This window comes from Desmodus rotundus, chromosome 11, assembly GCF_022682495.2.
Source record: "Desmodus rotundus isolate HL8 chromosome 11, HLdesRot8A.1, whole genome shotgun sequence".
Lineage (NCBI taxonomy): Eukaryota > Metazoa > Chordata > Mammalia > Chiroptera > Phyllostomidae > Desmodus > Desmodus rotundus.
The window spans coordinates 92,994,620-93,009,517 of record NC_071397.1 but is presented as its reverse complement, the minus strand read 5'-3'; the positions used below and the strand labels follow the sequence as shown (position 1 = coordinate 93,009,517).

Here is a 14,898-nt window from a genome sequence, read left to right as displayed (position 1 = left end):
TCTCAGGTCCATAAAAGGTGGCTCCGATTCCTCCCTTTCTGAGCCTCGGCCAGCTCGGTCGGGCCGCGATTTCCTGTTCCGAGTGCTCCGAGCCGCTCTCCCACTCCAGCTCCTCCTGCTGCTGCTCATCGGGCTCGCCTGCCTGGTCCCCATGTCAGAGGAAGACTACAGCTGTGCCCTCTCCAACAACTTCGCCCGATCGTTCCACCCCATGCTCAGATACACAAATGGCCCTCCTCCCCTCTGAACCAAGCAGATGCAGTCTGCCCCGGTGCTGGCAGCGTAAGGAGGATTTGGCCCAACGCCACCCCAACACAGTGAAAAGGGGACCTGAATCTTGGCGAATGCCCCTGGTGTGGCAGCTTTAGCCAGTGTGTGCAAATCACAACGTTGGAGGTGGATGATAAGCAATGGCAGGAGGAGAGCAAATAAAAGACAGAAGGTTTGGAAGAAGTATTGTTTAAAACTCTGAGCCTCCATGCTGAAGAGATGAAGCACCTCCAGCGTTCTCTGGACACGTATATTCTGGGCCTCTGGCCCTTCCTTTGCCTACCCAAGGACTTCAGGACACCGTCTGGGCAGCTTTCCCACGGTGGGCCCATCCTTTCAATAAATGACGCCACCTGAGCGCCTCGTTAGTATCCAGCGCTCTACCAGCCCACCAGTGCTGAAGAGATTTTAGAACCTTGTAACATACAATTTTTACAAGCTTATATGGCAGCTTCCTTTTTACCTCGTTTTCCTTTGGGGCATGATGTTCTAACCTTTGCTTGAGAAGCACAGCTGTAAATCCAAAAGGCACTTTTTTAAAAAGTATAAAGAAAAACTGGATGTAATAAATAAGATCATGGAAGGCTTTATGTGGAAAAAAAAGATATTTATGTATGTACAGTTTGCTAAAGCTAAGTTTTGTTTGTATTGATTTCTTTGCATTTATTATAGATACTATAAAATATTCTGTCTGTGCTTTATTTCTCCCCTAACGAAATGACTCTAAATTTTCCTGTTGAGCAGAATGCAACCTGAATTACCTGTGCACCTAATGAACAAGACGGGAACATAAGTATGCATTAAAGAATGAGGCTGATCCCTTTCCCCCCTTCCATCCAGAGCCAATCGTATCTCCTCAGCTCTTGTTTCTCAACGTCTTTCATACTCTCCTTTTTTTTTTTTTATCCCCTTTGCACAACTGAGAGAGCCTCCTATGGTCTCCTGACTGAGGGGCCCCTTGTCCACTTCATCCCAAGAGTACGCAAGAGTACGCCATGGGAATTTTCTTACAGCATGCTTTGTTCAGCTCCCTTCTTTGCTCCCAAGCCTTCTATTGTTTTCCATTGTCTACCAGAAGAAATGCAATTCTTTTTTTTTTTAGTTTTATCATTTTATTTTATTTTAATCGTTTTATCGTTGTTCAGTTACAGTTGTCTGCATTTTCTCCCCACCCCGTTTCCCCACCCCAGCCAAACCCACCTCCCTCCCCTGCTTCCACCCTTACCCTTGGTTTTGTCCATATGTCCTTTAGTTCCTGTAATCCCCTCTCCTCACTGTTCCCTCCCCACTTCCCCCTGCCCATTGTTAGATTGTTCTTAACTTCAATGTCTCTGGTTATATTTTGTTTCCTTTTTTCTTCTACTTATTATGTTCCAGTTAAAGGTGAGATCATATGGTATTTGTCCCTCACCACCTGGCTTATTTCACTTAGCATAATGCTCTCCAGTTCCATCCATGCTGCTGCAAAGGGTATAAGCTTTCTCTCTGCTGTGTAGAATTCCATTGTGTAAATGTACCATAGTTTTTTGATCCACTCATTTGCTGATGGGCACTTAGGTTGCTTCCAGTATGGCTATTGTAAATTGTGTTGCTATGAACATTGGGGTGCACAGGTTCTTTTGGATTGGTGTTTCAGGGTTCTTAGGGTATAATCCCAGCAGCGGAATTGCTGGGTCAAAGGGCAGTTCCATTTTTAGTTTTCTGAGGAAATTCCATACAGTTTTCCAAGTCTCTATGGTCAATTAATATTTGACAAAGGAGGCAGGAGCACAAAATGGAGCAAAAATAGCCTCTTCAATAAATGGTGTTGGGAGATCTGGACAGCTACGTGTAAGAAAATGAAACTCGATCACCAACTTACACCATACACAAAAATAAATTCAAGGTGGATAAAAGACTTAAATATACGTCGTAACACCATAAAAGCCCTAGAGGAAAACATTGGCAAGAAAATCTCAGATATTCTACACAGCAACATCCTCACAGACGTGTCCCCTAAAGCAATGGACATAAAGGAAAGAATAAACAAATGGGACCTCGTCAAAATAAAAAGCTTCTGCATGGCTGAAGAAAACAGCATTAAAATGAAAAGGGAACCAACAGTATGGGAAAACATATTTGCCAATGATACCTCAGACAAGGAAGGGCCTGATCTCCAAAATACATAAAGAAATGCAATTCTATCATTCACATCCACATACAATAAGTTCGGTTCTGCCCCTCTGATCTTGCCAACTTGTGGCCCTCATGGAATTGTTGGGTGCTCACAGCATTTTAATCAACTATGTAATAATTGGAGGAGGAGGAATTATACAAAGCCCAGGTTTCAGGCTTCTCTTGCAGCTGGAAAGCTCTGGTCCTGGGCACGTGTTCCTAATGGATGGTAATTGCTGGAGAGAAGGGGCTGCTGTTCCTTAACTGTAGGGAGACATGGTTTTTACATTTGCACTTATATCCCATCAACCTCTCTCACTGTGTGTACCAGTCTGATCCCTGTAGGTATTTAATTGACAAGTCCTGCTCTAAATCGAGGATTTAAACCAGACAGGTACTCATCATGACCTGAACCTGCCTTCCAGAGCTCCCATGATGCTGGTGGCCTGAGCACCTTCTCATCCAGGGGTCCGAGGAACTTCCGTTCGGGGCCCTGGGCAGACCTCCTATTCACACTCTGGGGCATTGCCTTGGAGCTTGCATTTTAAACAGATACCTGAGGTGATTTCAATCCCATTACCTGTGGAAAAGCACACTCTCTCTATACCTTCTTAGCTCCATCTTTTTGTTCTCACCCCTCCTCCTCCCTCACAAGACAGCTCACAGCCACCTCCTCCAGGAAGACCTTCCTGAGCACTGTGAGACTGTACTTAAGACTTCCCTCTCTTGAACTTCAGGCGGCATTTCTATCACACATGTTCTTCTTTCTACCCTCAGGCTATTCTCTCTTCTCCCCGCTGGAATGTCACTCCAGGAACAGATTAGAGTTGTGTTCTTTTTTTTTTTTTAATTTTTATTGTTATTCAGTTACAGTTGTGTGCCTTTTCTCCCCATCCCTCCACTCCACCCCCCTCCCCCACCTCCACCCTCCCCCTTGATTTTGTCCATGTGTCCTTTATAGTAGTTCCTGTAATCCCCTCTCCTCACTGTCCCCTCCCCACTCCCCCCTGGCTATTGTTAGATTGTTCTTAACTTCAATGTCTCTGGTTATATTTTGTTTGCTTTTTTCTTCTGTTGATTATGTTGCAGTTAAAGGTGAGATCATATGGTATTTGTCCCTCACCACCTGGCTTATTTCACTTAGCATAATGCTCTCCAGTTCCATCCGTGCTGTTGCAAAGGGTATAAGCTCCTTCTTTTTCTCTGCTGCATAGCCCTTTGACCCAGCAATTCCACTGCTGGGAGTTGTGTTCTTTTCTAAAGAAGGCAAACCTGTGCATAATATGTTTTCTCACTTCCTGCCTCAGGAAAGGCTCTGAGCAGTGGTGGAGATTGGGGTCCAAAGGTGCCAGGTGCCCTCATCTGAGATGGGTCACTCTTCAGGCTTTGTTCTCCCCTCACTTCCCTGTCGCCGCTGCTCCAAATACCTGGGATGTGAGGTCTTGCCTCTAGAGTAACCCAGCCCTTCCAGAGACACAAGTGACCACTGCTGGGGAAATCACTACATGATGACATTAGTCCTGGGAAAGACCAGTGAAAAGAGACCTCAAGCCATTTCTTCTCCACATTGCAATGAACTGACTTACTAGGCACCTCCCATCACTGAAGAATCAAATGTTAAATGTGTCTGGAAAAGAAAAAAAAAAACTTTGATTAAGAAAAATCTTATAGTCCTATTTGTGGCTTTCTACAAACCCGTGTGCGGTACCCAATGGGATGCATGACGTCCATTTTTATTAAAATTTTCAAAGATTTATATCACAGAATACTGAACAAAAGCAGGAAGCCCAGGTGAGTGTAAGCTTTGAGGCTATGAGATGATGGCTTTCCCCAGAGGATGATAGGAGCAGTCTAGCAAGGACCAGGGCAGCCGCAGATGAGACTAGGGTTTCTGCCCAGAGTCCTTGCATTCTTACAAGCCTACAGAGGGAGAGGGCACGGGGTCTTCTAGGGGCATCGTCACCTGCACCAGCAGCTACCTGGGAGAAAGAAAGAGGAGAGAACGTCTAACAAAGCCTTCCTGCGTGAGGTGGGGGTTTTGAAAGAATAGTAAGGGGATAAAAGGACACGAATGGCTGTGACAGAGGCTCTCGTTTCTGAGTAAGGACTGTCAGGTGCCCTGCTCTGGCCTGCAGATAGGGTGTAACATCCCAAGAGAGTGGCGGGTGAGGAAGGGCATGACAAAGAGGCCACCCACTGACCCACTGAAGGGTAGAATTAATAACGTTTTGGTAATGAGATTTGCACAAGCAGACAGGAAATCTTAGAAAAGCCGAGGGAAGATAAGATCTATAAAGCTGAGATGGAGAAATAAAGGGTTAGAAACTGAAAGTAGTGACTTCATCTGAAATCCAGAGAGGAGTGGAAGGTTTGGGGGAAGCTTTGCCTGAGGAGCAGGAATGTCTCCTCCTGGAAAATGAGGTGACAGCAGCTTCCCATATTTTTGTGATAAGTGAGAAGATGCACCTTTGAAAGCCCTGGGTGGGAAATTCAGCAAGCTGAGGGCTGAGATTTACTGTAAAAAGGCAGCTCAGTGTAGACTGATTTACAGCCTATGCCCTGGGGCCAATTAGTAAGAAATTAAAGCTACAAAATTTTATTAACAAGCCACATAAAAGATTGTAAAGTGAAGGAAAAAAAAGTGGAGAGAGTTGATTTATGAAGGCTGATTGCAGCCAGAACATCAGGGTCTCAAAGGAGCTGGGCTGGATGGGCCCCAGAGCAATCCCGACAGATGGGTTCTCTGCCCCTGCCCACCAGTGCACCACTACCATCGCCAAACACAGTCGTTAGGAATTGTGCAAAAATAACACATTCTCCAAGCCCATGCTGAATGAGTCCAGGAACGCTCCGGAGGAGTGGCATCCACTCACATCACAGGTATTTCTTGAACGCCCACTACAGGGCAGAAACTACTGCAAAGGCCTCAGGAGTCCCGTCGCAGCTGGGACCACATCACTCCTTGTTTAACTGCCCCGTTGAAAGCGGTTCTTCTCACTGGGCCTTTGACACACAGGAGCATCTGTATCTTCCTTCCAGCTGTGTCTTTATTTACTTACTTACTTATTTATTTTTAGAGAAAGGGGAAGGGAGGGAGAAAGAGAGGGAGAGTAACATGAATGTGTGGTTGCCTCTCACACGCCCCCTACTGGGGTCCGGGCCAGCAACCCAGGCATGTGCCCTGACTGGGAATCAAACCAGCAACCCTTTGGTTTGCAGGCCGGCACTCACTCCACTGAGCCGCACCAGCCAGGGAGCCAGGGCAGTCCGTTGTGTCTTGAAACTTGGGATGAAGGCCGATGAGGAGGCTAGAAAGGAAGCAAATAGAGACAATTTCTATTTAGGGGAGAAAAGGGAGGTTGAGTCTGTTAGACCTGTCCTAATTTTCTATCAGACAGGAATGTCCCTTTCACTACTTTGGTTCCTGTTCCAGTGGGGTGGGTTTCTGAACTGCGTAGATTTGGCCGAGGGAAATGGAGGCAGGTGGAGCGGTTGATCCAGAGGCCATTTTCAGCGTAGCCATAGACAGCAGCAAGATGTTAATTTGAGTGAGGGAAGGAGGTGTTTACCGGGACCGTTCATTTCAGTTTTAGATTTAATAGTGCGTTGTGGCAATGGTGGCTGATTGTCATACCTACAGTAGCCCAGAGGCAGTGAAACAAAAGAACTGACTTTCATTCTTTAGTTTCTGGTTTCTCATTAACTTCCCCCTCAGAGCTTTAAAATCTCCACCAGGAGCCCACTTGGGAATACCACGGGGGCGGGGGGCCCTAACTTCCAGGGAGACCCCTCGTTCAGAGGAGGAAGAGAAGAAACTGGGTGCCTTGGGGGCACCTCCTGCTGCGTCTGCTAAGCAGCCTGTCTGAGGGCAGCAGAGTGCCTCTCCCAGGCAGGGAGCGCCCTGCTCCCGGTAGCAGGCAGGAGGCGGGACCCGGGCAGATTCATTGCAACTCCCCGGTGGAGGCAGCGTCTTGGAAGGCTGAGGAGGGCGGAAAGCTGTAACACACCCTGAACCATATGGAATATTTTCTCTGCGGAGCCAAGGAAGCCAGTTGGGATTTGGACGTGATCTTTCTAAAATATGAAGGTCACAGTGCAATGAATCAATCTCGCAGATTGTTTTTTTACCTGTTACCTAATACGGGAGAAGAAAGTCCTTTGTCAGCTGTGCCACCGATGAGTGCACGTGCTGCCATAGACAGTCGAGGAGAAATCCAGACCTTCCGGCGGAGGAGACGTCTCGGGGCCTCCCGCAGTGCATTCCCAGCCCAGTCTGAACCTGGCCGGACACTCCCGAGGGCGTGGCTGGGCTCCAAGGGTGAGGCTGCCAAGCAGCTGCCAACATTCAGGACAGCTCCAGGCGGTGACCCCCCAACCCCAAAGCCACCCGCTACAGCTCACCTCCCCCACTCCCAACGCACCACACCACCGGATGGGATGTACAGGTTCACGGATGTGTTCTGCTCCGGGGCAGTATATCATAGAACTGATTAAAATAATAATATATATGTGTATATTCTAGAAATATAATAAGACATAATAATATGTAATATAAATGTATACTATAAATCTGTATAACTATTCATACACTAGTATATTAGCCACTTTGTTATGTTTTAATATATTACAGGACACTCTTCCTCTTTTTTATATTTTCTATTTTAAAGGTAATTGTTTAAAAAATCAACAATTTGAATTCAAAACACTCTCTTGCTTTCTGAAGAAAAATTAACAGTTTCCTATCTCTCCCTCAATGGCCTCCCAATTTAATATTACCTTTCTGTGCCTTTTGGTTTTCTTATTCAAACAGCAAATGTGCATGCTTTTTTTAAAAAAATGGATATATTTTGATTACTCTGTGACAGGCATTGTTCACTTAGCAATATTCTGCAGACACATTAATATAGACATTCACATCTTTGCTGCATTGGAAAGCTCAGTCGCTTTTTTCCAACAGCTGCTTTCTCCCAGCTTTTTGCTGTTAATGCTGCACTAACCAGGCTGGCGTGTGCGCACGCCCCTGTCTTTGTGCGGTGCTGCGTGTATTTCCCTCCGCTGTATGGTCGTAGGCGGCATTACTGAGTCAAAAGGGTATGCACGTTCTAATTTTTCATGAAGAGTTCTGCCAGATCATTTTCTGAAAAGTGGCAATGGTTTACAATCCCACCCAGAGTGGAAAAGAGAACCCCTTTCCTCAGACCCTCCCTAAATCTAGAGCAGCGGTTTCCAAATTTGGGGAACTATTCCCAAATTATTAATGTCCCAGTTCTGTACATTAAGAGTTCCTCAGGGAACTTTCTACAAAGTAGAACTCCAGGCCTCACCGCAACCAAGTAAAACTTGGTATCTGGCAATCAGCGTTTATTTGAAGTTCTCTGGGTGATTCCATGTGCGGACAAGCTCAGAAGATTGGACTAGATGTTATCAGCTTTCTAAACTATTGCCCAATTGAGGGCAACAGTAGCTCTTCATTTATAAAGTTTGGATTTTGGTAGCTAGTTTGTATTTTATGTCGTTGCTTTTGTATTATCTCTGTGTGGAGTCTGTTTTATTCTCTATTGTTTATTGTTTTAAAAAAAAATTTTGGTATACAATTTCCAAGGAACTTTTTGTATATTTGAAAAATTAACCCTGTATATCATTTATTGTAACTTTATACAGTTCCTTTAGTTACACCGAAAGTTTTACTTTTTATGTCATCAAATCTGACAGGTTCTTTTTCTTTTATAGATTCTGGATAGTCCCCCTTAAGAAGGACTTTTCACTTCAAGATTATGCAAATGTTTGCTTATATTTTCTTCTAGGAGGTCTGTCATCAATCTGGAATCATTTTGTAGTTGATGTAAAGTAAGGGATTTCTTTGTTATTGTCCAAATAGACAACTCTCCCCATGCCAGTTAAAAGCATACGTCCTTTTATTACTAGTTCTCAGCAACTTAGACGTCAGTCAGCAGGGACCTTGTTGAATATGAGATAGTACGCAACACACCATATTTACCATAACACAACAATTTTTTAAAAATAGGATCAATATATATTTATTTATTGGGGAATATCTCTACCACATATTCTTAAATTTAAAAAAGTACATAGAATATTTTCTATAATATGCTTCCATTTTTGCAGGAAAAAGCATTAATTATATAGACAAGGAAAAAAATTGAGAGAGATGAAAGTCAAGGCTCAACAATGTGAATAGAGAAACAACTTCAAATATTTAAATTATGACAAAGAGAATGAAGTGTTTTTAAAATTCAAATTGCTGTAATGACAATTTTTAAAGACAAAGACAAAGGGATTTCTGCCGTTGCATGAGGAGACATTTGATTCGGTGTTTAGTGAAAAAAAGAAAAACAATTTTGGAATGCCCAAAATAAATGGTGATGGGTAATGTGTTAAAAGTAGCAGAACCCTAACAGCTCACTCTGCCCCAGGTGAGCGTCCTGGACATGCCGTGCATGTTGGTTCCAGGGAATGAGGGCAGAGTGGTGCCAGCCCCCAATTTCCATGTCGAGGCTCCCTGACCAGGGCTCTTGCTGAATCCTGGGCGAAGAGCTTTCATGGGAGAACAGCTTTCCTGCAAATGACACTCGTTTGTTAAAGAAAAACCTCAACTTCTAAGCCACTACCCCACTCTGGAAGTCTCCCTGCTTGTGGGTGAAATCTGTCCATCAGCGAAGGGAAGGGGCTGGGAAACCAGCTGCCACCTGGAAGCCACAGGCAGCTTCCTCTACCTCTTTCAGGAAATGCAGGTTTACCCTGTTTTGCATTTCCCCTGAAATCTGCTCCTTCTCAACCACCTCCCTCAACATTCTGCTCACTCTCCTGGGGGCTTTGGCCTGAGGCTCAGTCCCTCCCCTCCCCCAGCGCCTTCAGAGCGTCTGCAGCTCAGAATGAGAAACTGACGGGAAACCAGCATCGGCTCTCTTCTTAGCTGGGTGGAGAGGGCTCTCTTCTTAGCTGGGTGGAGAGGACAGGACGGGACTTGCAGCCCCAGACGGCTGGCAAACGTCACAACGACAGCCCGCAGCCTGCTTCTGTAAACTCTTGACCCGAGAGTGGGATCTATATGTTTCAAAAGTTGTAAAACAAAAACAGACAGGTGAAACTGTTTGCAGGCTACTTTATGTAAGATGCTTGCTCTCTGGCCCTGCACAGAAAACGTTTGCCAACCCAAGACAAACGCGCCGGGGGCAGAACCGCTCTAGGGATGACCTGGGGCCTTTCAGACCTCAGTCTGCTGACAAGACTTCTCAGGACGACGTCCCACTGGGCCAGCTCAGCACTGGGCCAGCTCTCCCTGACTTCAGTCCGGCTGCTGTTTGGGGTGCTTCCCCTGAAAACACTTCTACGGTTTCCATAAAGGAATCTTTGTTTCTTTCTTTTTTCCCCTCAAGTTTTCATTGAATTTTGGTGGGGCCAGGACGTCAGTGTTTGTGTTTGGAATGGACGTGGTGTCTTCTCTCATGAGGAGTGGGCCCTGAGCGTTCGGTAAACCCTTTGGCCTCTCAGAGATGTTGGTGTCCTGGTCCTGTTTGAGGCACCTGCCAGGACAGCGGTCCTCGCTGGTTCTTCAGCGCAGGGGCTGCCATCAGGAAGGTGAGGGTCCTGGCCCCTCTGCAGCTGCTTTCTCAGGGCTGGGTCCTTCCCTTTGCCAAGGAGAGCGCACACGTGGCTTTTCGGAGCTCAGCGGGAATGGGACCTGGTGGCGACCTAGTTTGGCAGGAGGCAAACCTTGTTTGTTCAGGGCTTGGAGTCTCTTATCGCCTAGATGAGGCCCTAGCACCATGGGGCTTCATCAAGCAGTTTCTCCTCTCAGTGGCTTTTTTTGTACCCAAGAGGCCTGCACAGCTCTGGAAGCTGCTGAGAGTCTGGGTCCCCAATGTCACAGAGGGCAGGGACCTGGGGCCTCGTAGGACTCACCTGTCAGCACAATCCTGGAAAGGGAACCCCGGCAATCTGAAAGGGCCAGGCTCACTCTCTCTCCTTGCCATAGGAACAGCTGCTTGTTTTATTAATAAAAATATTACTAATAAAATTATTATTAATAAAAGATAAAAGGGCATCTATTTTTTCTTTCTGCCTCTATATAATCATAGAAAGTAAACAAAAAATCTCCACATTGCTTTAAGGTCTCTGATACAGCCCTTCTACTGTTTTGTTAAACCTAAGCCAAAGCTTAGTGGCTTCTTCCATAGGAAGAGGCCTGGAGCTTCCCTGGGTTCTGTGCCTTTGGGGTATAAGTCTTTGTACTTCCTGGACCCAGGTTCTCATGACCCTGGGCTAAAACAAGCTTCTCTTCCACATCTCCTGTCTTTTCATAAACTGACTAATGCTTTTCCTTACACTTTTTTTTATTAGAGCATTCAAGAATGGATTGGATTGTAAAGACTGTTAAAGGGTATTTTAAAACATTTAATAATCAAGTCAAAGATAAGTGAAGGGGTCACTTGGCCTAGTTTGTAACCCCTTCCCAGGGAAGCATCGAGCAAGGACTGTGGTGGGTTGAGTCCCCGGAACCCACCTGCGTCTGGTGTGCTCAGGGGCTGGGGAGACTTGCAAAGCAGCCTCCCAAGGTGGGGACAGATCCCTCCTGCTGACGGCACCCTCCCTTTGTCATTCCCTGCTCCCCTCCAGCCTGCAGGCTAGGGCCCTGGGTATTGACGTGGGCTCTTTCCAGCGGCAACTGTGGGAATACTCAGGAATCTTGACAGCGTAAACTCTGCAGAGCCTGGGGCGAAGGCAATCATTCAATCAGTCCACAAAAATGTTCACCAGCTCCCAAACCTTTCACTGGCCTTTCCCACATTATTGATTTCTCAATAAAAAAGGCATCTAATGACAGCTGCAGTACTGGAGAAAGGCCTGGCGGCGCACGAGCCTGAAAAGTCACCCGGAGTGCTGCCTGTCCCACAGCCTCTGGGTCACTGGCTCTGGACAAAGCTGTCCTGAGTCGGCCACTTTGGAGTCTCTTTCTCCGCTGTAGCCGGCCTGGACACTGAGGTATTCCTACACACTTTCGAAATCGCTTTTGAAAATGTTTGCCCATTGCTTCCTTGTTCCAGTTTTCCCCCTGCTTTCCTCTAGTTAGGGTGAAAGCTACTATTTCAACCATTCTGCACAGACACCACGTGCCTTGGCTGCCTGCCATGGTCCTGTTCCCAGGCCGTGAGATAGGAGCTGGTCTTGTGACCAGGGGAGGGAGGGAGCCTGGCCCAGGTACTGTCGCCTCTGAAACAGGCCCTTCTGCTGGTGAGGGTGCCGCTGCCTGCAACATCAAGGTCTCAGGTCATCAGCTAGAAATAGAGCTCCCGCTGGTGCCAAGGTACAGAGAATAATCACTCCTCAGCTTACCCACCACTCCTGGCAGAAACCAGGGGCAGGGAAGGTGCCTGGTGTGACCTTAGAAACCAAAGGCACTGGCACCAAGTGCCAGGGATGACAGCAGAAGTGCTTCTGAAGCTTTCCTGCCCAAGGGCCACCCACAGGAAGAGAGGAACACATTTCTCCCAAACTCAGGGCCGTATGTCTTCAAAGAGTCCCACTTTGCTGTGAAAATTCATAAACTGTGAACACTTGTTCATATACAAAATTAGCACTTTCTCTGGTCTGGGGGGAAATGCCACCTCTGTGGTGACTCTAGGTCACCCCCAGGAAGCTCAAACCCCAGTTTAAGAAGTGCCCATCACGTTTACGTCAGGAGTGATCCAATGTCTGCCGTTCATGAGACTGCGGATCCTGAGGACCTCGCTGAACTGTGTTAATCTTCAGTTTCCTCACTCGTCATAGTATCCCTAACCTCAGTGACCCTGTGGCCGGGCCAGGGTGGATGGGCCACGCGGTGCTGCCCAGGGCAGGGGCGGCACAGAGCAGAGCCTCTGTGCCTTTCAACCTCCTGACGCTCTTGAATGCCCCGTACAAGTGAGGGTTCCACAGGGGCGATGACTCCATCTGGTACCCCTAGCGTCCAGACACCATCGCCCATGGGCTCTTGGCCAGAGTCGCCATCACTGCCTCTGTCATCTTTGTGTGGGCCCGAGGGATACCTGGTATATGCCCACCGCCTCTATTCCCACTCCGACTTCGACAACTGCATGGCTGGTGTCTACGAGGTGCTGGGGACTGTCCTGTTGGGGCTGCAGTGAGCCAGTCCCTGAGACCTGGCCACGCCCCGAATCGGCCGTCTGCAGCCCACTTTCCTGGCATTGTGTCACCCAGACTGGAGCCGTGTCAACAGCTCCATCTGTTGATGTGCGGGTGGAGAAGGTGTGAGGGAGAAACCCACCAATGTCACCAAGTCCACATGGTCTTTCTATTCCTCCTTTGGGTTGTACTGATGATCTTGTTGCTTCTATGTGCAGGCAGCTCTGCTGGAAGGGGGCACAGCTGCTTACCCCTCCTCCATGCCCCCCCTCCCCCACACACTGCAGTTCTTTCTAGTGGCCTCTGCCCTCTATGTGGGCTATACCCACTGTCTGACCACAAACCACTGGAGTGATGTCCTTGTGGGCCTCCTGCACAGCACACTGGTGGTCCACCTCACCGTTTACTACATCTCCGACATCTTCAAAACCTGGCCTCATAGCACTGGCTGGAGGAAGAAGAGCTGGAACGGAAGCCCAGCCTGTCACTAATGCTGACCCTGGGTGAAGCTGACCACAGCTTTGGGTGCCCAGTCTCCAACTCCGGAGGCTGGAAGACTCCCAGACAGGGCTTGTATGTGTGTCCAGCTGGGACTCAGGCTGTGTGGGTCAGCAGGTCCATGGTGCTGGCAGGGCCCTCACCTGAGATGGTGACGAGAGCTCTGGACAGGCTCCCTGTGCCCCAGGTTGGTTCCCACAGGCAGTTCTACTAATCTCAGCTCCTGTGCACTGGACCAGGGGTCTGTGGGTGCCCAGGGCAGCCTTAATGTTTGGAGGGGTCACTCTTCATTATGAATAGTACTCCCTTAGTACCATGTCTTTTTCTTGGGCTAAGGAGGGGATTGAGAGATTTGGATAAAGGCTGTTTTTGTAAAATGTTATTCTTGAGTGTATGCTTGTGCATGTGTTGTGACTTAGGGTCGAAGGAAAATCAAACATCATTTCATTTGCTGAGAGATCCTCTTCAACACTTTGAGTTACCAGTAGAGTTATCCAGTCCATGCACAGGTGCCTCCTCTTGCAGAGAATTCACTCCGCCTGTACCTGCAACCAGGTGTCCCAGATAATCTGTACGCAGTTCCATTAGAACATGTGATTCCATCCTAGACTTCTGGCCAAGGTGGAGGCATAGGTAGACACACTGTGCCTCCTCATACAACCAAAAGGACAACAACAAATTTAAAAACAAAAAACCAAACCATGCGGAAGTCCAACAACCAAGGAGTTAAAGAAAAAACATTCATCCAGAGCAGTAGGAAGGGCAGAGGATGGGCAGCTGGGTGAAGAGGACTTGCAGCAAGGTGGCGGCTAGAGGACCAGGAAGTCCCACATTTGCGTGCAGATAAACCAGTAGGAATAACTGGGAAGCAAGACAGACCTACAACCCAGGGCCCCAGCTCAGGGAAATAAAGCCTCAAAGCCTCTGAATGAAAACACCTGTGGGGGTTGAGGGAGCAGGAGAACCTCCCAGCCTCAGAGGAGAGTTCGTTGGAAAGACCCACAGGGTCCTAGAATGTACACAAAACCACCCACCCAGATAATCAGCACCAGAAGGGCCCAACTTGCTGTGGATAGTGGAGGGAGCGACTGAAAACTGGTAGAGAGCTGAGCAAGCAGCACTGTTCCCTCTCGGACTCTTCCCCCACATACAGCGTCACAAGGCAGCAACATGGGTTGCCCCGCCCAGGTGAACACCTAAGGCTCCGCCCCTTACTACACATAATAGGTGCTCCAGGACAGAAAAAAATGGCCCAAATGAAAGAACAGATCAAAGCTCCAGAAAAAATAAAACTAAACAATGAAGAGATAGCCAACCTATCAGATGCACAGTTCAAAACACTGGCAATCAGGATGCTCACAGAAATGGTTGAATATGGTCACAAATTAGAGGGAAAAATGAAGGCTATGAAAAGTGAAATACAGGAAAATGTACAGGGAACTAACAGTGATGGGAAAGAAACTGGGACCCAAATCAACGGCTTTCAGCAGAAGGAAGAAATAAACATTCAACCAGAGCAGAATGAAGAAACAAGAATTCAAAAAAAATGAGGAGAGGCTTAGGAACCTCCAGGACATCTTGACACGTTCCAACATCTGAATTATAGGGGTGCCAGGAGAAGAGGAAGAGCAAAAAATTGAAAACTTATTTGAAAACATAATGAAGGAGAACTTCCCCAATCTGGCAAAGGAAGCAGACTTCGAGGAAGTCCAGGAAGCTCAGAGAGTCCCAAAGAAGTTGGACCCAAGGAGGAACACACCAAGGCACATCATAATTACATTACCTAAGATGAACCAGAAGGAGAGAATCTTAGAAGCAGCAAGAGAAAAGGAG

General features: G+C 47.3%; 1 protein-coding gene and 1 pseudogene across 3 annotated transcripts in view; both read left to right on the top strand.

Moving 5' to 3' along the window:
- Positions 1 to 955, top strand: part of SYNE1 (spectrin repeat containing nuclear envelope protein 1) — a 389,799-nt gene extending 388,844 nt beyond the window's left edge. For all 3 annotated transcript variants that reach the window (XM_045188911.3, XM_053914376.1, XM_045188912.2), the window contains one exon: positions 7 to 955. In XM_045188911.3, the coding sequence (XP_045044846.2) occupies positions 7 to 247 (241 nt within the window). In that variant the 3' untranslated portion in view covers positions 248 to 955. The remainder of the gene's footprint in view (positions 1 to 6) is intronic.
- A 5,645-nt stretch (positions 956 to 6,600) lies between these two features.
- Positions 6,601 to 13,279, top strand: LOC112297279 (phospholipid phosphatase 2 pseudogene; annotated as a pseudogene).
- Positions 13,280 to 14,898: the final 1,619 nt, after the last annotated feature.